The 23,901-nt window shown below is 51.7% G+C and overlaps 1 protein-coding gene across 5 annotated transcripts in view; it reads left to right on the top strand.

Annotated features, from left to right (window-relative positions):
• ANKRD26 (ankyrin repeat domain containing 26) overlaps positions 1-23,901 on the top strand; it is a 915,250-nt gene that overhangs the window by 851,070 nt on the left and 40,279 nt on the right. For all 5 annotated transcript variants that reach the window (XM_069627947.1, XM_069627948.1, XM_069627949.1 and 2 more), the window contains one exon: positions 1,543-1,780. In XM_069627947.1, the coding sequence (XP_069484048.1) occupies positions 1,543-1,780 (238 nt within the window). The remainder of the gene's footprint in view (positions 1-1,542; positions 1,781-23,901) is intronic.

The following is a 23,901-nucleotide window of genomic DNA, read 5'->3' as shown; positions in this document are numbered from 1 at the left end:
ACACACCAGCATAGGACGACTCCCTATCTGTAGCCTTTCCCGACTCTTCATAGGGCCAAGAGAATGGCTCCCTTCTCTTGACTTCTTTCACACTGTCCATCAACGCCAAGAGGAATGACTCTCTTCCCCTGGCTGCTCAGGCTTTTCAAAATGCCAAGGAAATGACTTCATTTCACTTGGTTTCTCTTAGTGTTTATCAACACCAGGGGGAATAACTCTCTTCCCCTAGCTTCTCTCAGCTCTCCAGGCAGTGTCAACCTGGTTTACTCCCCTGCCAGGTTCTGCGACTATGAAGAGCAACAAGGATCCCTCTTGTTACTTTTATTGGTGCTGGTCCCAGGCTCGCACTTTCTGCTTTCTCCTTCTATCTGGTAGACTTGGTTCACTCTCCTGTCAAGCACCACTGTACTTTCCCCAACAGACTAAAATTCCTTTCTCTCTGTCAGGGTACCAGATTCTAGATTCTTGGTTCCTTTGTCCTCTGAAGTTTCTCTGCCACGTTCTTGGGGCCCCACCACCTCCCCTGTCACCCACATACCATTCCTTGCAGTCTGCGGTGGTCCTGGTTCTCTCTGGACACCTGCGGCCTGCTGTGGGGCTTCCCAGTCTCTCTCTCCCTTCTGTCTGTAGTGGAAACCTTCTTTTGGCTGTCATGGTTCCTGCTTCCCACGTCAGGGGCGCCAGGAGCTTCTTCCTCTCGGTTCGTCTGACGGTCCTTCCAGTCTGGACCTGACTTGCACCGGCTTGCTCTCGTCTCAGCGTCCCGGTCCGCCTCTCTCTTCTCCCTCGACCGTGCTGGCTTCCGCAGTGACTCCATGGAGGGCTCGACAATGATGTGAGTCCTTTCTCTGTTTTTATACGTGTGCAATATCCGCATAAACTAGAATGCTTACTGTGGTTCCGCTGGGCGATCCCTATGGCTCTGCACATCATCTTTGTCTCAGTACAAGTATTATTACTCTTTATTGGCTTAGCTGGACACTTCCTCATCCCAGTTTTCAAATATACTTTAGTCAAATGGTCCCTGCTCTACCTGGTCTCAGTGAGATAATGGCTGGATTATCTATTTTACACAGATACATGTATATGTGTGGGACTTATATGTTGTGCTCCGAGGATGAGGGAGGTTGGGATGCCTTTTGTATATACTGTGTTCCCTCTGAATAATCGTCCCGAGTCCCATAGAGGGGATCCCTCCCCATGAGATCCTCCCGCTGAGTACCAATCCCAGGGAGAATATCGGGTAGCAGCCTCACCTCCCTGGTGTCATGGGAAGAGGCTCCCCCTAGGGGAGAAGGGACGACATCCGAAGATTCGTACAGTATGAATCACAGAAATCCAGACATACATTAGAATACAGTTTTCCTGATTCATTATTGAATTGATGTCCTCCTGCTATGTTCGGTTAAACTTGAGCAGTGCATGAGTCAACCAAAAAGAATCAAATGTTATTAATTGTTTATGGTGGTTGTTTCTATGAGTGATGTGTTAGTGATGTGTTAGTGATGTTTGCCTAATCATTAATCTTTAACCTCTCTGCAGAGCTAATGAAAGGTTAGCAGAAGCCAACACAAAGCTACTCACTGAACGTCAAAGGAGCAAATCCTTAATTGCAAACAGTTTTGTGAATGGAAGCCTTTCACCAAGCCCTTTCATGGATACAAGTCAACTTGGTACTAACTTAGCATTTAACAGAAGCCTTGGCTTTGGCGGAAACTTCTTGGCCCCTGTGGGAAATGGAATGTCTTCAAACAATCGAGTGGAGGCGTATCTAGCTAAGGTCAGGAATACTGTACAAAAATCTGCTTTATTTGATATTTATAGTGGCTATGTTTGTCACTTGCTTTTTCATATGCTTATGACCAAGTAGGATGAACACAGGATTGCTAGACTGGTAGCGGTCAGAGTTTTTATAACGCCAATACCTATAGGGATTCAAAGTGTCATGTGTATTATATCCTGGGAATCAGAATAAAAGCCAAATCACCAGTATAGTGTATTTCAATGCACCATTAAAATCTCAGTCACGTTTTATAGGCTCGGCTCAGTTCCACTAACCCTATCCCTTTTGTTGCTGGTGTTGTTAATTCCCCACGCCCACACCAGGATGCCAGAAACGTTTGTATGATGCAAGGTTCGATATTGGATGTTGTGTTTGATGCAATGGGGAACATAGCTTCTAGGTTGAATAGGAAAGCATGAAAGACAGCTTACATAGTTTAACACCATTCAATTGTCCATGGTATATAATGTACCTTTGATTTGATCATGTTTAAAAGAACTGTTCTCTTTTTGTATAACTATATTGAAAATGTATATTTAGACTTGGTGATTTGGTGTAGAATGTGGGCTTTGGAAACCCAGCAAGAACACTTTCGAAATTTAGGAAGAGGGGTCCAGTCAGGAAACACTTAGTAAGAGTAACTGGAGAGCTGGCCATCAGGCTCTGATATACCAACGCGTGCAAGTTATTTAGGCACTATACTTGTCAGGTATCCCCAACTCAGCCCTTCACCAAGTCCAGCGGTTCAAAATGAAGAGCAAGATCAGTGGTCGGCATCAGGAAACATAAGCAGATTTTCTCCATGCTCCGGTAGCTACACTAACGTCTGTCTACACAAGCGCTACCTTGCTTAAAAGGTTTCTCACTTCTAGGCATCTCTGCACTTGCAGAGGCGCTCTGTTGTGAGATTAAACCAAATCCTGGAAAGACATACAAGCTTGTGCCTGCGCTTCGGAACAGTGTTTCACCATAAAGCTGCATTGTTTTAAACCTTATACAATTCAGGAGAACACATCAGACCCTACTGTTTGATAGGTCAATAGCTAACATTCAACATTTAGAGCACCTTTCAGCTGATCGATACCTGTGAACCATAGGGTCCTCCTTGTCTAGGGTCCTGCTGCTTTGGGCTACATCTGCGCTTTATGATAACCTATCAGTGCATTGGTCCTGTTGACAAGCAGTCATTTGGGATAAGGGGGTTTAGCGAGAAATCGGGGCACTGTGTTAGGGTGCAACAGTAAGCATATTTAATTCTAGTGACTTTGTTCTCCATCTGCAAATACTTGACCAATGTTATTAGGTGCCACAACAGTGTGCCCTTTGTGACCCATTGATGTGCCTGTTAGCCTACCTCCAAAGAATTGTACCCCTATCTAGATCTAATAATGTATACTATTGATCAAGGCATCCTGAATGGACAAAAAACTCTTGTGACTCAGAGGTTTAGTAAAATGCTTTACTCAGAACGAGTTTCCAGATGAATTTGGTCTTAACAAAACTAGTACCCTAATACAGAAAGGTAATCCTAGTTACATGGGACAAAACAAAACATACATATATATATATATTATATATATTCTCTGATGGAATCAGCAAAGGAATCAATGCACATACGGAAAAGACAACAGAAACAATTTTCACAAAACATGTTGTACAGAGCAGATGGGTCCCATTCCCTTCACAGCGTCAAACTGGCATTTCTAAGCTGTTTGAATCAGCAAATGCTACAAGAATGTTTTGACACCCAATAAAGGAAATGGGACCCATCTGCTCTGTACAACATGTTTTGTGAAAATGGACGGGAGACAGAACCTTTTTCACCAGAAAAAAACCTTCTTCCCCTTTAAATTTAGAGGCGCGTGGCACTGGAAGCCTGTGCTCCCCTGACTCCGCCCACTGACGCCACTCCTCAGTCACCTTTCGCGTGTCGACGGGAACGGGCCGATTTCACCAGCGCTCCTGGGTTTGGCTACGGCCTTGTAATACCATGCGCTCTTCCCCGGATACTTTGTCTTTTTGTCTTCTTTTTATCAATCAGGTACTCGGTCCTCTGGGGCCACGCACCTCCCCAGCGCAGGTCGACGTAAGCGGGCTGCAGCAGGTGTCAGCGTGCGAGGGGCTCTTCCCTACGTCTGATCCCCATGCTCTGCTTCCGGTGCCTTGGCCCCAACCATGGCTGGGAGGGTTGTACCGCGTGTAACGCGCTTACACCACGTGCTCTGAAGAACAGGCTAGCTCGGTGGAGGGATCTCTTCGAGAAGTCGCCTCCAGAGGACTTGAAGGACTTTGTCAGACATAAGTCAAGGCCCAAGGTAGGGCCGCTTTTTTCCATTGCACCCCGCAAGGGTGACTCCTTCCCAAAAATACGCCCGAGCGGGAGGAACCTTTCAGGTTCTCGCACCAGCACTGGTACCGAGGCTATTTCAGCTACTGGCCGCCAGGCTGAGGGGTAATTCGATCCTTCCGGAGACAGTGCTGAGGTACCGCAAGTTTTTTTTCCGGGCGTATACCCGAGGGGCTATGCCCTAGTACCGGCCAGATGGTCGAGGGGGTGCCTGCATGCAGCACTACCGGCGATACCGCAGAGGGCAACATGCCTACCAGGCCCCGTCCTGAGGTGAAGGGTAGGTCTCCTACTCCACCGCCAAGAGGTCTGGAGGAGGTCGGGCCCATTGTGCCAAGCACCAGTACTTTGGCACGCAGCTCGACGAAATGGCTGCCACGCCAGACAAAATGGCTGCTCGTCCTGTAGCGCCCCTTGGAACAGAGCAGGTGGGAGATAGAGTTACTAGGTGGGACTGGTGTCAACCAGGTACGTGGCCTAGAGCTTATCCATCAGCATCACAGGGCAGGTTTACCCCGCAACCGTCTAGGCAAAGTACTCACCGGGCCCAGCAGCTGCCCGCTACCCGTCAAGATCACCTGCCACCCCACTGGCACCTTGGAAGCGTTCCTAACTTCCATGAGATGTCCTCAGATGGTGGCCATCCTTTGGGATGTGATCAGGGACATGCTCCCTCAGCCCCTCTTCCTGCACCTATAGTCATTCCTCCTATGGTTCCAGCACCACAGGCCCCGGTGCAGCCCCTGCTGCCCTTGCCGGCTCCTTCGATTCCAGCTCCTCTGCCTCCACAGTTCAGGCGATTCCACGCCAGCCTCTGCCTCTGTTCTCTACATCGCAGCCCTTGGCATCCAGCACTCCTCCACCCTCTCCGGACCAGCCGGACACCCTGGTGGACACTGACAAGGCGGGGGTCCTGACCGAGGTCCTCTCCTTATGCCCCGTGGCTAGAATGGGGATCCCAATGCAGAAGGACGTTGTTGCATTGGCCAAAAAGGGGTGGTTTAAGCCCCACTCTGCCCAGCCTGTTAATTGGCGCCTCAACGACAAGTATAGGCAAATGGAGGGGGATCCAATCTTGCTGTCGGTAAACCCTCAAACGTGATCACTTCAGCTTCACTCTACTCAAAGCCTCAGTCGTCCTAGGAAAGTTCTGACTTCCTTCCAGAACATCCGGTGCAGAGACAGGCACGTTTCAAGGCGGGACTGGCAGAGGCTAAATTGGTGGCACAAACATCATGGAGTCCACCGTGGCCCACATTGACACCTCTGGCCGGGCCATATGCATCTCCACGGACATGAGAAGGACTGCCTGGCTTCACGCTACTAAATTCAACCCAGACGTCCAGGAACGCATCTTGGACCTTCCATTCGAGGGTGGTAACCTCTTTCACTCATCCAACAATGAGGAGCTAGATAAAAAGAAAAACCGTTCCCAAACTGCAAAGTCTTTATCCTTACAAAGACCATGCCCAAGGTGTACACCCAGTCACATCAACGCACTGATAAGGGTGCGTGCATTCGGCGGGTTCCGGGGCTTCAAAGAATGGCAGTCTAGGCAGCCTGACCGTTCTCAGAGTCAGCACTGGCATAAACAACAAAAGGGGGGGAGAGCAAGGGCTTCTTTCAGTCCCCCTCCTCCACAACAGCCTCAGAGGGAAAGAAGGCATGACGTGCCGTTTTGGGTCGCGTGTTTCCAGTGGGGGGCAGGCTTGCCCTTCAAGCACAGTTTTGGGTCCCCTGGATCCTATCTGTAGTGTCCATGGGGTACCGTCAATCGATTCCTCTTACTCCTCCACTCTCACAGATTGGGACAGCAACTCTGTTGGTGGAAATTCAGTCGCTCGTCGAGAGCCAGGCAGTGGAAGAAGTCTCAGCCTGCCAGCGAGGCTTGGGCTTCTACTGCAGGAAAAAGAAGAACCAGGCTGGCCTGAGAGTTGTGTTGAACCTCTCCACCATCATCCACTCCCTCCCTCTTCAAAAATTTGAGATGGTTACGCCAGCACTCATAGTGGAGACACTGTCCAGGGGAGACTGCATGTGCTCCCGGGATCTGAAGGATGCTTAGCTACACGTCCCTCATCGATCCTTTCTGCGATTCAGGCTCATGGGCTGCCGTTTCCAATGCAAGGTTCTACCCTTCAGCCTCAACTCAGCCCCCGGGGTGTTTACCAGACAAATGAATGCAGTGGCGGCCCTCCTCAGGGCTCATGGCCACCACGTCTACCCATACCTGGACGACTGGCTCGTCGGGGTTTGATCTCCGGAGGCCGCGCATCACACTTCCTCCGCTCTTATGACCAGTCTCCACGAGCTGGGATTTTCTATCCACCTCTGTCTCAGATGCAGCCTACTCAGCGCCTGACCTTTCTAGGCCTCATATAGAACACAAGCTCAGAGAGAGTTTTCCCTCAGAGAACAAGATCATGGCCATCAGGAGGGCTGTAAGTCACTTCCTCATGTGAGAGGTGACCCCGGCCTGATGATATTAGCATTTACTGGGGATTATGGCAACTCCCCTACACGAGACTCAAGATGAGGAGATTACAGCTGTACTTCGCAGCTTCATGGAATCCGGAGCAGGGCTCCCAAGCAGAGCTTCTCAGTATTCCTCCTTCTCTCCACCCGGACCTCACCTGGTGGTCCAGGGACTGCAACCTGCGGACTGGCAGGCCCTTCCGGCAGGCACCCCCTCGGGTCACCATCACCACAGATTCCTCCCTCCCTTGAAGACTGGAGGGCTACGCTGGACAGCCACAGTGTTCATGGAGTCTGGTCCCAGCAGGAGCAGGAATCTCATATCAACTGGCTGGACCTGAAGACTATCTGGCTAGCTCTCAAGGCTTTCCTTCCACTCATTGGAGCAAGGTTGTCCTCATTGAGACGTACAACTCCACCAACATGTATATTGTCAACAAGCAGGGTGGCACCAGGTCCTCTCCACTGTGGAGCCTAGCTGTCAGCATGTGGTAATGGACCCTGGAGAGCAAAATCCACCTGACTGCATTCCACATTCTGAGGAAGTCCAACCTGCAAGCGGACAGGCTCAGCAGACTGGGAGCAGACTACGAATGGCAATTAACAATTAGGTCCTGCTCTGGGTCTTCAGCAGATGGGGGCATCCTCGGGTGGACCTCTTTGCCTCCTGGTCCAACAGGAAGTGCCAGCAGTTCACGTCCTGGCAGGGGCATGGCCCCGGCTCCCTGGGCGACGCATCCCAGATACAGTGGAATGGCATGACAGCCTATGCATTCTCCAGCATTGGATCTTTCATAGATTCAGATGCTTGAATATTTCCCGTCGTCAGACTGGGAATCCTCGGTGATAAATTAAATAATAATAATAATAATTTTCTTTTTTTAAATATATATATATACTGCCACCTAGCAGTGCATGTACATAGCCCATTATAGCCTATGAGCCACTTCATTGTGTAGGTCCCTCCACCTCACTTTGGTCCTTTATGGCCCCAGCCAATGAAGTGGCAGGGCTTAAGCTCCGCCCCCGGCAGCCATCTTCAGATTTTTCACCGCAGTCTATCAGACACAGGGAATCCTCAAGCTCTCTGGGCTTTCTCAAATTCTTTCTACTTTTGTGTGGAATATATTTGTAAAATATATTCCATCTTGTTCCCCTTCTTAGGGGCTTTCTTTCCAATTAACCTTGGTGACAAAACTTGTTGTTTTCCTCTCAAAATCGTCGACTGAACTTCTCTTCAGAAATGGAGGCACCTCAGGCTGTCAGGAAGCCTTCCCTGTTCAGGGACTGCACGAGGTGCAAGAAGAAATTGGTTTACTACAAGGACCCCCACGAGCATTGCATTTATTGTCTGTACCCACATGACATTAAAAAAATGCGAGATTTGTAAAACCTTTTCCACTAAGACCCTTCATGACAGGCATACAAGACTCCTTTCATACCTGGAATCCAGGGATCAATCTTCGGACGAAGAGTCTGTCAGAACAGCTCCTGTCCAATCCAGCATTCCATCTGAGAGGCAAACTTCAAAGAGAAGGGCCTCTTCAGTGGAAAGAAGTTCCTCTCCCAAATCCAAAAAGAGGAAGCTGGAATTGATACCTTTTCTGCCTCCAGTTGACCTATCAAGCCAGAAAAAGTCAGCAAAATCTGCCTCCAGAGGTAAGGAGGAGTTTGCAAAAAACGGGGGGGGGGGGCAGTCGTCGGCGGGTAAACCGCCCACGAGTGAAGGGAAAGGTAAAGGCCCGTCATCGGCCATACCGTCGACGAAACCAGCATCGACGACGACGCTTAAGACATCGTCGACAGTTAGATCGTCGTCATCGGACATGTCGACCGCGAAGCAATCGTTGACGAGCAAGAAACACCACTCGTCCACGAAGCATTCCTCCATGACGCAGTCGTCCACGGAACACACTCCACATTCGTCAACGAAGCCCTCGTCGACGGGAAAAGGTCGGTCGTCGACGACGAATCCCTTGTCGACGGGAAAATCTCAGTCGTCGACGGGAAAAGCTCAGTCGACAGCGAAGCCTCCGTCGACGGGCCAATCTCTGTCGTCGACGGGAAAAGCTCAGTCGACAGCGAAGCCTCCGTCGACGGGAAAATCTCAGTCGACGGCGAAGCCCTCGTCGACGGGAAACCCTCAGTTGTCGACGAGGATAACATCATCCATAACGCCTTCAGAGGCACCGCAAATTTCGGCAGTTACAGAGGAATTACTGCCTCTCACTCTTGAAGCTCCTGTCATTACAAGCAATATCATTGAGAAGAATACTGTAACTGAACCTCTGGTACAGCAATTTTCACCTTTGGGGCACATGGCAGAACTTCCGGATATAATTCTTCAGGAAGAATTCTCCGATGCGGAAGTGGTGGAAGAGTCCATCGGTCCCTTACCGAAGCAATACAGCCCTCCTTGGCACCCGTCCACGGGAGAATCCGAATATCCTCATGACCCGGTGCTCATGTTATCCGTGCAGAGGATTGTAGAAGAATTTTACAAACGGCAAAGGGAGAAGCAAATTCCGATTAATCCCATTCCTAGAGAGTCATCCCCGATTCCAGGCACATCGGGTTGCTCTCCTTACAGGAGTAGGCCGCAAAAACGGATGAGATCACCTGCTCGAAGACCGAGGAGCAGCTCCCACAGTGCTTCACCTACAAGAGTCCCGTCACCACAGTCATCGCACAGACCGCGATCTCCGGACGTAGATCCCACCATGGTACCGTCCACCATCTCGGTATCAGACTGGCAGGAGGATCCTTTTGGTGAATTTTCGGAACCAGAAGAAGGAGAAATTACTCAGGAGCCAGACGATTGGGATGACTACGTCGTCGTGAAGCCCAGGAGGAGAGACTCGCCGGGCAAGGCCTCACCACCGGATGATCTCGTCTCTTTCCACACCATAATAGGTAAAGCCGCAGAACTGTTTAAAATTCAGGTTTCTTCGGAGGAAAGGCAATCAGTGCTTTACGAGCACAGGGACAAACGAAGGAGGACAGTGACCACAATTCCCCTCCTCAATACCATCTGGGATTCCGGATCCAAGATCCTATCTACGCGCTTATCGACTCCGGCGTTGGTGTCCAGGCCAGAAAAGAAATCTAAAGCTCCGGATTCGGCACCGCTTTGTTTAAGGGGTCATACGAAACCGGACTCAGTTATTACAGTGGCAGCCAGAAAGAAACTCGCCAACCCCTCCTCACCGTTGTCGGCCCCACCGGATAAGGACGGACGTAAATTGGAAGCCATGGGCAGGAAAGTATCATCTTCTGCATCACTTACAATCAGAGCGGGTAATGCACTGGCCATGACCGCAAGATTCGATCGCGAGCTTTGGCTCCGCATGTCTAACTTGGCGAAACAATTACCACCGGAGCTCCAGGAGGAGGCAAAATCCATAATCGCGGATGGTGAAGCAACATCGGATCACATGATCGACGCAGCAGTTGATGTGGCCGAATCAGGCTTCAGACAGATGGCGCACGGCACAGTGCTCAGAAGGCAGGCCTGGATGAAGGCTACTAACTTTAGACCTGAAGTTCAGGCGCAGATACTAGACATGCCATTTGACGGCCAAGATCTCTTTGGGAAAAAGATAGATGACCATTTGAAGGCAATCAAGACAGACACTGACACAGCCAGAGCCATCAGTTCTTTAAAGGACAAAAGTAAGGACCATCGGTCTTTTCGTCCCTTTAGAGGTTCATCTTCCAAGTTCAGGGGATACAGTCGTTCTTCCTATGGTCAAAAAGCACAAGGCGGCACATACCAAGCCAATAAATATCAGTCATCCAACATATACGCCCATAGAGGCAGACGTGGCTCCGCCCAAGGGAAGTCGCAAGGCAAGCAGAACTGACGACCAATCCCCCCCCCCCCTTTCGCCACGCCCCAGTGGGGGGAAGGGTGAGCCAGTTTTTTCAACGCTGGCGGTCAATTACATCGGACAAATGGGTGTTAGAGGTGATCCGAAAGGGTCACACCTTGGAATTTCTGGACCAACCTCCTTCCCTGCCTCCAACTCCCCGCAGAGTGCATATGCTAAGACAGGTCATGTCCGAAGTGCAAAAACTGCTCCAGAAGGCAGCAGTAGAGCCAGTACCCTACTCTCAGAGGGGAAAAGGTTTCTACTCTCGATTTTTCCTCGTCAGAAAGAAAAACGGTCAATGGAGGCCCATCTTGGACCTGAGGGCTCTCAACAAGTTCATCAAGCGCATAACTTTCAAGATGGTAGCTCTACAAGGGGTGCTACCTTGGTTAAACAAGCACGACTTCTTGGCCACTTTAGATTTGGAGGATGCATACTTCCACATTCCAATCCATCCAGCACACAGGCAGTTCCTCGGGTTCACAGTGGGAGGGCTCCACTTTCAGTTTCAAGTGCTTCCGTTCGGTCTAAAATCGGCGGCAAGAGTTTTCACGAAGTGCCTGGCACCGGTAGCGGCAAGTCTCAGGAGAGCAGGAACGGACGTTTTTCCATACCTGGACGATTGGCTGATAAAGGCAAGTTCAGCTGCAAAGGCTCGTTCGGCAGTGTCGAGGACGGTCAACCTTCTAAAAGAGTTAGGTTTCTCCATCAACCAGACGAAGCCCTGCCTCGTTCCCAGCAAGGTAGCTCTCTTCCTGGGAGCCGAGCTCGACTCCAGCATTCCCAGAGTGAGACCATCCACAGAGAGAATAGCAGCGATTCTACGCTCAACTTCGAACTTCCTACAGAAAGAGACAACATCTGTACGCTCTTACAAATCCCTATTGGGCATGATGTCATCATGCATATTCCTCATACCGAACTGCAGGCTTCGCATGAGGCCGATTCAGGAAGCTCTGGACCACCAATGGAAACAAGCTTTCGGATGCTGGGAAGACATTGTCCAGATTCCATCGACGTTGCACAAGGCCCTTCGATGGTGGAACGTTCCGAGGAATCTTCTACAGGGAATGCCGTTTCAAGCACCGACATCGACCCTCCTGCTGCGGACGGACGCTTCCTTATCAGGCTGGGGCGCTCACCTTGCGGACCTCCAAACCAAGGGATCTTGGTCGGCACAAGAGTCCCAGCTCCACATCAACGTGTTGGAGCTCAGGGCCGTAAGGTTGGCGCTGAAAGCCTTCCTACCGGTTATAGCTGGTCAAGTTCTTACGGTCCAGACAGACAACACGACCTCCATGCACTATACAAACAAGCAGGGAGGCACGAGGTCTCAGATTCTGTCGCAAGAAGCCCAACAGCTATGGGCATGGGCCTTGCGCTACGGGATACAGATCAGGGCAGAGCACCTTCCAGGAGTAGACAATGTCCTAGCGGACAGATTAAGCAGAGAATACACAGCGTCACACGAGTGGGAGTTGGACGACAGAGAAACCCGACGGATATTTGCCATATGGGGCCATCCGCAGATCGACCTTTTCGCCACCAGGAACAACAAAAAATGCAAGAGATTTGCGTCAAGATACCCCGAGCACCAATCGCTGGGAGACGCGTTCTCAGTGGATTGGTCGGGGAAGCTCCTCTACGCCTTCCCACCCATTCCCCTCATGTCGAGGGTACTTCGCAGGGTGAAAGAACAGGATTGTTCCTTGCTTCTTATTGCACCCGATTGGGCACGGCAAGTCTGGTACCCGACGCTGAGACATCTATCCTGCAAAACCCTGATTCGTCTCAAATCACATCAATATCTACACAACAGAACCGCAAGGTCCTCCACCACGACCCGAGGAGCCTGTCCCTCAAAGCATGGTTCCTGAGCAGCGTAAACTAATGCACCTAAAGTTACCATCAGAATGCTGGGATATCATCAGGGCCGCTAGAGCCCCGTCCACGCAACTCACCTACACCAGAAAATGGACCAGGTTTTCCAAATGGTGCGAGACCTCTGCGATCGATCCCCTCACGGCCTCGGTTGATCAAATTCTGCCTTACTTGTTGCACCTGGCTAAATCAGGGCTCTCACTGTCCTCTATCAAGGTCCATCTGTCAGCCATAGCGGCCTACACAGTAACCGCAGAGACGCAAGCCTTACTCTCCTTACCAGCGATCAAGATCTTCCTGAAAGGGCTGATGCGTACTTATCCGCCTACACCTACACCAGTTCCGGACTGGAGCCTCAACACCGTCTTAACAGCCCTCATGCAACCTCCCTTCGAGCCCATACATAGATGCGATATGAAATTCTTGTCCTGGAAGACATCCTTCCTGGTAGCCATCACATCGGCCAGAAGGATCAGTGAGTTGCAAGCTTTGTCTTCGGAACCTCCATTTACCTTGTTCCAGAAGGACCGCGTCATCTTAAGGCCTCACCCGAAGTTCCTCCCCAAGGTACTTTCGGAGATGTTGTTCACTGAGCGCATTGTTTTACCAACCTTCTTCCAGAATCACGCTTCGGAAGCGGAAAGGACATTACACTCTCTAGACGTTTCTAGGGTGTTGAAGTTTTACTTGCAAAGAACCAAGGAGTTCCGCTCCTCAAACCGGCTATTCATTTCCTTCTCTGGCCGTACCAAGGGCCAACATATATCCAAACAAAGCCTGGCACATTGGGTATCGTCCTGCATTACCCACTGTCATCAGTTGAAAGGCGACCCTTTAACTAGACCGCCGTCTGCGCACTCCACCAGAGGAAGGGCGGCGTCAACAGCATTCCACGCAGGGGTGGCCTTGAAAGACATATGCAGAGCTGCCACGTGGAGCACTCTCCATACTTTCGCGAAACACTACTGCCTGACTGAAGATACCAACAAAGAAACTGCAGTTGGACTGGCAGTGCTCCGCCATCTCTTTGTGTAAGGTAGGACCAGCCTCCTTTCCCACCTTTCCCGAAGTATGTAACCGTTGTGTTGCTGCATGGTAAAGGTTTGATCAGAAATATGTTTTTCTGTAATTATGCATATCTGTTTATAATGGTGGCATGTTTTAACTGCTTGGTATTCTATTCAAGCATCTGAATCTATGAAAGATCCAATGCTGGAGAAGTCTTAGTTACTTACCTGTAACTGTATTTCTCCAGCATTGGTATCTTTCATAGATTCACATGCGCCCGCCCGCCTCCCCTGAGAGGCTGCTCCTATGCTCGGCATCCATCATACTGTAATCTCTACGGTTCAAAATCTGAAGATGGCTGCCGGGGGCGGAGCTTAAGCCCTGCCACTTCATTGGCTGGGGCCATAAAGGACCAAAGTGAGGTGGAGGGACAACACAATAAAGTGGCTCATAGGCTATAATGGGCTATGTACATGCACTGCTAGGTGGCAGTGTGTATATATATATATATATATGTATATATATATGTGTATATATATATATATATATATATATATATATATATATATATATATATATATATATATATATTTTAAAAAAAATTATTATTATTATTATTTAATTTATCACTGAGGATTCCCAGTCTGACGACGGGGAATATTCAAGCATGTGAATCTATGAAAGATACCAATGCTGGAGAAATACAGTTACAGGTACAAGTAACTAAGACTTCCCTCCCACACCCCTGATCCACAGGGTGATCTGCAGTATAAGGTAATCGTGTCCCCTCCGCATCATTCTGATAGCTCCGTGGTGGCAGGCAAGACCATGGTTCCTGGAGCTCCTCAGCCTCTCGGACAGGCCACCCCTTCACCTGCTGCTGGGCCCAGCTCAACTCTTCTCACAGCAGAGGGGCAGGGTCATCCACCCTGCTCCACAGAAATTAGCCCTCTTACCTGGAGATCATTCAGGGCTCTAACAGCAGTGCTACTAGGAGCCAGTACAAGAGTAAATAGACCAGGATCTGTCACTGGGCAGACTCTAAGGTGATTGACCCCCTTACTTGTACATTGTGCTCTCATTCTCGGCGCACCTTGCTCACTCAGGGGTGCAAATAGTCACCTGCCGCACCGGCGTGGCAGCCATAGGGGCCTACAGGAATTCTGAGGAGGAGGTATTCTCCTCCTCCAAACGGTGGTTAGGCAGCATCTGGCGGGCCTTACCAGGCTCTACCCGCCCATCAAGAAGCCACACCCCATCTGGGATCTCAATGCAGTGTTCGGCGCCCTGGCGCACAAACCTTTCGAACCAATGGCATCCACGGACATCAGATTGGTCACAATTAAAACAGCTTTGTTGGTGGGTCTCACCCTAAGGTAGCCTCTGATTTCCATCTAAACGAGCAGATCGTTTTACCTACGTTTTTTGCCGATCCTAAGGGCGATGCTCATAGTCTTAAACTGTCTGGATGTCAGACGTGCTCTGAAATTCTGTCTGGACAAGACCAAGAGCTTTCGCAAGTTGGACGCTCTGTCACCTTCGGGGGGGGGGTTGGGCAAGGCCAGGTTATCAGGCATCCAAGGCCTCTATAGCAAGGTGGATGGTTTCGGTCATCAAGGGGGCCTTTGAGGGACAGCACAAAGCACTTCCAGCTAACATGTACGCCCACGCTGTCACAGCCAAGGCCATGGCCGTCGCATTCCAGCGGCAGATCATCAGCAGGACGGCCACCTGGGCCACCCCTTTGGCTTTCTGCAAGCACTACTGTTTGGACAACGGCTCTAAATCAGATGCGGCTTTTGGACAGGCTGTTCTAAGGAACTTGTTTGCTTAAGGGGGTCACCTCTCCACCCTGGGGCTACGTTCAGTTGTAATCACCCATGCAGAATGGAGGAAAGGGCACGGGACGTAGGAGTAATTAAGTTACTCACTGCAGTGACTTAACATACTCCTAGTCATATTCCCTTTTCCTCCATACATCCCACCATCCTCCCCCCTAATAATACTGGTGTAATTAGGCAATGTTAATATTGCCGATGCGTCAATGGGGACTGAGGAGGGGCACCGGTGGGTGGAGTCAGGGGAGCTCATGCTCCCAGGGCTGCGCCCCCGAGCGCGCCTCTAAATTTAAAGGGGAAGAAGCTTTTTTCTGGTGAAAAAGGTTCATTCTCCCGTCCCTAGCAAGGGACACCCATGCAGTATGGAGGAAAGGGGACTATGGACTAGGAGTACGTTAGTCAGTACGGTGAGTAACTATTAATTTCGAGGGGATTGGGTCCTCCGACGTATTCCATATCTGACAGGTAATCACCACAGCTGTGCTGCTTCGGAAACTTTTTTCTGCGTCCTGTGTCAATGACATCGATGCGCTGTCGTCGAGGACCTCGTCCGACGTCATCCAATGTGATAAGTAGGACGCACGACGCCCGTAGCCTCAGTTCCGTTTTTTCCACGAACGTGTTGCTTCGTGAATCTCGGTTAACGCCTCGACTCTTTGGAGTTCTGTTCTTCTAGGTTCTTCGAACCTGTTAGTTTTTGTGAGAAAATCCTTTGTGTGAAGATGTCTTCTACTTCGTCTTCGACCCCGCGTCCGGGCTTCAAGAAGTGCGGGGAGTGTGGGTCCAAGATGTCGGTGACGCACTCGCACGACGCCTGCCTCTGGTGCCTCGGGGAGGCCCACGACACGGATGACTGTATCGACTGCCAGTCGCTCACGTCCAAAGCCTTACATGAACGTAAGAAGAAGTTGTAGGTAGGTCGGGTGTCGAAGCCCCGGAAGTCGAAGTCTGCGGGGCTTTCGACGGATGATTCGAGAGGTGACTCTCCGCGTCGTCATCGGAAGTCTCGTGGGTCTCCTTCTAGGAGTCGGTCTCGCCACTCCTCGGCCTCTTCGAGGCATTCTCTGAAGCGCCGACAGCGGTCGTCTTCCAGGTCCTCTTCTGAGGACTCTGCCCGGCACGTCGCTTACCCCACCAGCTGCGCGACGCCAGAGGAATGGACTTCCTTCGGGAAGAAAATGCTGGCGATTCTCGAGTCGCAGGGTACTAAGCCGTCCGCACCCCCAAGTGGGGTCGGCCGTGAGAGGTCGAGAGACACCGCTCGCAAGAGTGGTCGGCACGAGTCACGGGAGAGGTCCCGTTCGGACAAGGGGACTCGTTCTCGACGTACCCGTTCCAGGTCCCGGTCCTCGACGCGTTCGAGACCATGTGCACCTGTGATGTCTTCAAGGAAGACATCGACGTCTGAGGCGTCGACGGGCTTTCTCGAGGCTCCGGCACCGAGGAAGTCATGGAAGCCGTCGACGCTCAGGTCGTCGAAAAAACACGCTCGGAGCTCCGGCTTCGGGGACTGTGTCGACGCCGTCGATGCTGGCGGCGCTGCATCTGACGTCGACGCCGATTTACTCGACGACGCCGATCCTCTCGGCGCCGATGCCTGTTCTCTCGACGCCGATTCACTCGACGCCTTTCGAGGCCGGGGTGTCGGAGGTTCCCCGTGGCACGGGGGAAACCCCTAGGAAGGCTCTGGTTAAGAACAAGCACTCTCGGGTGCCTTCTTTTCGCCACCTGGAATATATTTCGGAGGTGGATGAGGATTCTGATGGCCTGGTTCCTAGTCAGGTTCCAGATGAAATTGTCTCGGGCCATAGTCAGTTTGACGATTTGAGGCAGTCAATGCATGATGCCAGTGGACTGGACACGTCTCCGGAGGTGGAGTTTTGTAGGCCTGAGCCTGGCTCTCATGCCGATTCCTCGTACCGGCTCCTTATGGCTAGGGTTTCCGAGTACTTGGGATGGTCTGCTCCCCCAGGGGAGTTTGTGCAGGATGATCTCACGGACATCCTTGATGTTGGTCCCCCAACTGACCCGATACTGCCGTTTCATATGGCTCTACAGAGAAGGGTGGCGGCGGCTTGGACTGCTCCGGAGAGTCTCCCGGGAGTGGGCAGGTCCGTGTCGCGAAAATACTGTCCAGCCAGTAGCGACCCCTGCTACTTGACCAGGCACCCCACTCCGGAGAGTTTGGGGGTGCAGACGGCCGCGGCCCAGGCAAAGCAGGCGTCATACCCTACCATCCCTCCTGATAGGGACGACAAACGTTTTGATGGCTGGGCGAAGAAAGTGTTTTCTTCTGGTGGTATGGCGCTTCAGGCGGCCAACTCTATTTGTGCCTTGTCTCGTTTCACACACACTCTGTGGAACTGTGTTGCGTTAGCGGCTGAACATATTCCCGAAGGGAACGAACAGGATGGTTTCCTTGCTATGGTCCAGGATGGTAAGGATGCCATGTGTGAGTCCGTTCAGTCGGGTTTGGACATGGCTGAATGCGTCAGCAGGTCCATGGCGGCGAGCACCGTGATACGCAGGTTTGCGTGGTTGCGGAAGTCGGGGTTTGCTCCTGATGTGCAGTCCCGGCTCCTCAACATGCCCTTTGACGGTGAACACCTTTTTGGCAGCAAGGCTGACGAGAGCCTTGAAAGGTTGCAGACCTCCAAAGCTGCAGCAAAGTCGTTGGGCGCTGCAGTTCGCCAACCTCCGCCTTTTCGTCCTAAGGGACAGCAATGGAGGGGTGGTTCCTTTCGCTATTACTCTTCCTTCAGTAAAGCGAGAGGAGCTGGCAGTCAAAGAGGCCAACGCAGGGGTACCAGAGGTGGACGACAGGGTACCCGTGGTGCCAAGGCCGCTCGGGCAGTTGCCTCTTTGCCCTCAGGTAACGCCGCAGCCGCTACCACTCAGTCATAAGGCCATGTCTCATGGTTCGCCGGTTGGGGGAAGGCTGGCGCAGCATTATGTAGAGTGGCGTGCCATTACTTCAGATGTATGGGTTCTGGAGATCATAACCCACGGCTACTGTCTTCCCTTTCGGCAGAGGCCTCGCGACAATCCACCGGGGAACCTCTCTTTGCAGAGTCCGGATCCGCTCCTTGCGCAGGAAATTCAAGCCCTGCTGGAGAAAGGCGCCATAGAACTGGTGCCTGTAGCGGAGTGGAACAAGGGTTGGTATTCCCCTTATTTTTTGATTTCGAAGAAAGACGGGGGATTGAGACCCATCATGGACTTGCGCGGTTTGAACAAACTCCTCAGGAAGGACAAGTTCAAGATGGTTACTCTCTAAGTCCTCCAGGCCCTTCAGCTTCAGGACTGGTTGGTGTCTCTCGACCTCAAGGATGCTTACTTCCATGTGCCGATCCATCCCAAGCACAAGAAGTACCTGAGGTTCGCTGTTGGCGACTCGCACTTTCAGTTTCGGGTCCTGCCGTTCGGATTGACCTCCGCCCCAAGGGTTTTCACCAAGCTCATGGTGGTGGCGGCAGCGCATCTCAGGCAAGGGGGGATTCACGTCTACCCCTACCTGGACGATTGGTTGATCAGAGGGAGCTCTCCCGAGCAAGTCCTGGATCATCTGTCCGTCACCTGCCACTCCCTTCACAGGCTGGGCTTCTCCCTCAATTTAAAGAAGTCTCATTTGACGCCAACACAGCGGCTCCAGTACATTGGAACAGTGCTCGACACTTCCCTGGGGCAGTGTTTTTCTCCCCAGGTGAGGGCTCTTCACATTCAGCAGATGGTGCACAAGTTTCAGCATGCCCAGACGCTCCCAGCTTTCGAGTTCTTGAGGTTGCTCGGCCTCATGGCATCCTGCATTCTTCTGGTGCCAGAGGCTCGCCTGCGGATGACATCTTTGCAGTGGGCACTCAAGATACAATGGTCGCAGTCCTCCGGCAGGATGTCTGACCTGGTTCAGGTGCCGCCCTCGGTCGCCCGGGACCTTCTGTGGTGGGCCGTCGAAGGCAACTTTATGAAGGGGGCTCCATTTTGGCTTCCCTGGCCGGAGGTGACGATCGTGACGGATGCATCCCTCACGGGGTGGGGAGCTCATACCAACGAGCTGACAGTCAGCGGTCGTTGGTCTCCAGACTCCATATCAATCTGTTGGAGCTGAGGGCCGTCAGGCTAGCCCTGAAGGCTTTTCTGCCGACTGTGCGAGGAAAGAATGTCCTGATCCTGACGGACAACACAGTGGCCATGCACTACCTCAACAAAAAGGGGGGGGCAGGGTCACTTCTCCTGTGCAGGGAGGCGATGCAGCTCGAGTTCTGGGCCATCCAGCAGGAAGTTTCGATCTCGGCAGTTCATCTGGCCGGACACGAAAACGTGATGGCGGACGCTCTGAGCAGGTAGAGCACGATCTCTCACGAGTGGGAGTTGGCTCTGGAGATTCTCCTCGAGATCTTTGCCCTTTGGGGGACCCCTCAAGTGGATCTCTTCGTGTCCAGTGTCAACCGGAAGTGCGAGAGGTTCTGCTCGCGGGAATTTCCTCCAAAAGGAGCCTTAGGAGACGCGTTCGTGGTGGAGTGGTCATTCCCGCTGCTGTACGCGTTTCCTCCAGTCCCCGTCATCCCGCAAGTGCTGCAGAGGTTACGGAAGTTCGGTTCCCGGATGATCCTCATTGCTCCGGCGTGGGCTCGGAGGACGTGGTACCCGGACCTTCTCGACTTGTCCATCTGCCCTCCACGTCGTCTTCCCTACCGAGACAATCTGCTCTCACGGGAGGGGGGGTCAGGTTCTCCATCCAGAGGTCAGATCCCTCAACCTTCACGCTTGGCTTCTGAAAGGTTGAGGTATAAGGATTGGGACCTCCCTGAAGACGTGATGGAGGTGTTGCTCTCGGCCCGACGGCCAGCAACAAAGTCTCTGTACCGTTGCCGTTGGCGTAAGTTCTGCGACTGGTGCAGAGTTCAGAATGTGGATCCTTTTGCATGTGACATCCCCATGGTTCTGTCCTTTTTACTTTCTTTGGCCCACAGGCAAGGACCCGCCGGCTGGCTTGCGGGCCCATTCTACCAGGGGTATGGCTGCATCTACTGCCCTGCAGAGGGGTGTTCCTATTCGCAACATCTGTGATGCAGCCACCAGGGCTTCTGTACATACATACATTTGTGCATCACTATTCCCTCGATTCCATCCGAGGACAGGATCTGGCCTTTGGCAAGGCGGTCCTTTTCTCTGCTATTTGATTGGCAAATCTAAATTTTGATTCTAAATTCTTTCCCTCCTCCTTGCTCTGGTACTGCTTTGGGAGTCTGTCATAGATATGGAATACGTCGGAGGACCCAATCCCCTCGAAGAACAAGTTACTTTCTTACCTGGTAACGTTCTTTCGATGAGATGGTCCGACGACGTATTCCATATCGCTCCCTCCCTGCCTTCCCTGCTGCAGAATTTCTTTTGCGATTGCAGCTTATGTTCCGCAAGGCGTTGTGTCTGACTGGCAGTTGACTAATGTCACACGTTCTGGGGGAAAAAACTACAACTGAGGCTACGGGCATCGTGCGTCCTACTTATCACATCGGATGACGTCGGAGGAGGTCCTCGACGACGGCGCATCGACGTCATCGACGCAGGACGCAGACGCCGAAAAAAGTTTCCGAAGCAGCACAGCTGTGGTGATTACCTGTCATAGATATGGAATACGTCGTCGGACCATCCCATCGAAAGAACGTTACCAGGTAAGAAAGTAACTTGTTCTTCTGTATTAGGCTACTAATTTTGGTATGCCCAAATTCATCTGGAAACTCGTTATGAGGAAAGCATTTTACTAAACTTCTCGAGTCACAAGAGTTTTTCGTCCTTTTCGGGACACCCTGATCAATTGTATACATTATTACTTCATTCGCCTGGGCAGATCAGGGAATTGCCAGGAGCCCTATAATGTGTACCCCTGTCTAGATCTGCAAGTTGTTTTCATTTATAGTTCCTCTATTTGCATTTCTCTCCTCTCCTCTATCCCCCCATTCGCTCTCCTGCTATCTCAAGGCATTCTGTTAGCAAAAAGCTCCTTCAGTGGATTGATTTTCTCCTGCAGATTCCTCATCCGATGGATCTTCCACCCAGCTTCGCTGCTTCGGAAAAGTTTTAGACAGGGGGCATAGTGAACCTCGACTAGGCCGTCGATCCGTCTTGCCTGATACTCGATCGACGGCTCCGGATGTGATGTCGGGCGTTGTATACAAACTCTGTCACTACGCCCCAGACCTCAGTTCCTTTTTTTTTGCGCTTGTCACGCTGCTTGGGAACACGGTCGAGTCTTTGACTTATTTGAATACTTTAGAATCTTCCTAATTCCTCGACGCAAGATGTCCGTTACCTGGGTTTCGGTTTCAAGCGGTGTACTGATTGTCACGCCAGGATGTCAATCACTGACCCGACTTTTGCCTCTGGTGCCTCAGCACGGGGCATGGGACAGAAGGGTGTGCGTCGTGTGCCAAAATGCCTCCCAAGTCCTTGCGCGATTGGGCTGCTAAGCTCGTGCTGGGTCTACTGCCCTCAAAATGTCTGGCGCGGTCGACGTTTCGGTCCTCAGAGGCTGAATACGATGGGCATACCCCAGAGAAAGAACATTGGCGAAAGAAGGAACGGTCCCACTCGAGGAGCCATTGTTCCTCATCCCGTAAGAAGAGGCGTCACCGCCATCATTGGGACTCTGATTTGTCGATGAAAAGAGGTAATCTATCGGCAGAGCCTCCCACTGGCCAGGAGTAGGAAGATGCTGTAGGTGCGGGTAACCCCCCCCCCACCCCCCCAAGCAGCATTGCCGGTACAGGGATACCACCTGACTGATATTCTAGACGAAGGTCTGGTTACGGAGCGCAACATGCCCCTAAACCATGCAATTGCCAACCCTCTCATCTCTCTGTGGCAGCACCCTTATTCTATTGCCCCTGTCATTTCCACCATATCCAGGAAGTATAGGCCGGCCCGAGGTGACCCATCATTCCTCTCCTCTCACTCTTCTGCGGAAGGGCTTGTTATGCAAGCTGCTACAGTCTCCCCAGGACCAGCTTCTTCAGCTTCCACTAGTGGCTTTGCAAAATATTCATTTGGTCTTTGGGCAGCAGTTGAGAATGCTGCGCAGTACATCCCTGTGGGGGAAATGTGCAAGGGCTTCCTACAGCTGGTGGAGGATGGGAAGGATGTGGCCCGGCAGTCTCTGCGAACGAGCCTGTACGCCGCAGACTGTGTGGGCTGATTTATGGCATTGGCTAGAATGCTGAGGAGGCAGATCTACTTGAAATCTTATGGCTTTTCGCCTAATGTCCAGAGCAAATTACTGGACATGCTCTTAAAGGTCGATTTCCTGTTCGGTCAAAAGGCCGACAAATCCTTAGAGAAATGTAAGGAATCAAAAATCACTGCTAGATCGCTGGGCCTGGCTGCGCAGCCTGCCAAGCCTGCCTTCTCTAGGGCAAGGGGCTACAGGCGATATACGCCTTACAGCAGGAAAATGCAGCTCCCACTGGCCAGGCAAGGGCAGAAACGGTTCTGCCGCTCGGGAAGTGGCAGAGGGGTTTCTAAGGGCCAGCAATCAGAGAGAGCAGTGTGGGCGACCCAGCCTCCTAAGCCACTTTAATTTCCCCTCCCACAACATATCAGTTGACTGAGTATTGGCTCCAGTGGCAGGTAATTACTTCAGATGCCTGGGCTCTGCAGCTCGTTCGGTGGGGATATTGTCTGCCCTTCTTAAGAAAACCACCGGACAGACCCCCACCACCTCTGATCCGACCGGGACAGGAGCTCCAGTCAACTGCCAGTCCTGTTGTTGAAGGGTGCCGTGGAAGAGGCACCTCCCGACTAGAGGATCGGGGTGGTATTGCCAGTATTTACTAGTACCCAAGAAGGAAGGAGGTCTCTGGACATCAGAGCCTTGAACAAGTTCCTGAGGAAAGAAAAATTCAGGATGGTGACATTGAGAGAATTCTCCACGCTCTCGAACTACAGGACTGGCTGGTGTCCATAGACCTACAGTACGCTTATTTGCATGTGCCGATACATCGAAAGCACAGGAACTTCCTGAGATTTATCATAGGGCAAAGGCACCATCGGTTCAAGGTGCTCCTCTTTGGTCTGATCTTCGCTCCAAGGGTCTTCACCAAGCTCATGGCGGTAGTTGTGGCTTATCTCAGGAGATCCACGGACCATGTATTCCCGTACCTGGACTACTGGCTGATCCGAGGCTAGTCAGCGGGCAGGTTTTGTCCCACCTGGAGGACGCCTGGCTGCTAATGCACAATACTGGGCTTCTCCCTGAACTTGAAGTCCCATGTGTCACCAGTCCAAAGGCTCCAGTTCATTGGAGCAGTCCTAGACAACCGGGTTGGTAAGGCCTTCCCTCCTGAGGAGAGAGTCAACAGCATGGCACAGATGGTTGACTTGTTCTGGAACCACGCTACTCTTCCAGCGGCTTCCTTCCTCCGCCTCTTTGGTCTCGTTGCCTCGTGTATTTTTCTAGTGCCAGACGCCAGGCTATGCATGTGATCCCTACAGAGGCTTCTAAGCGGTCAGTGGTCGCAGCACCTCAGAGCTCTCTCGAATTCCCTCAAGGTATCCAGACATGTGGTCAATGATCTCATCTGGTGAACAGACCGCAGCATTCTCATGGCGGGGGAACCCTTCTGGCCTCAGGCCCGAGTGGTCACGGATGCGTCTCTGAAGGGTTGGGGCGCTCAGTACGAGAACTTGAGGACCTGGTTCTCA

This window comes from Ambystoma mexicanum, chromosome 12 (assembly GCF_040938575.1).
Source record: "Ambystoma mexicanum isolate Mex_15411 chromosome 12, UKY_AmexF1_1, whole genome shotgun sequence".
Classification (NCBI taxonomy): domain Eukaryota; kingdom Metazoa; phylum Chordata; class Amphibia; order Caudata; family Ambystomatidae; genus Ambystoma; species Ambystoma mexicanum.
Note: the sequence above shows the minus strand (reverse complement) of the source record. Positions and strands in the feature narration are given on the sequence as shown.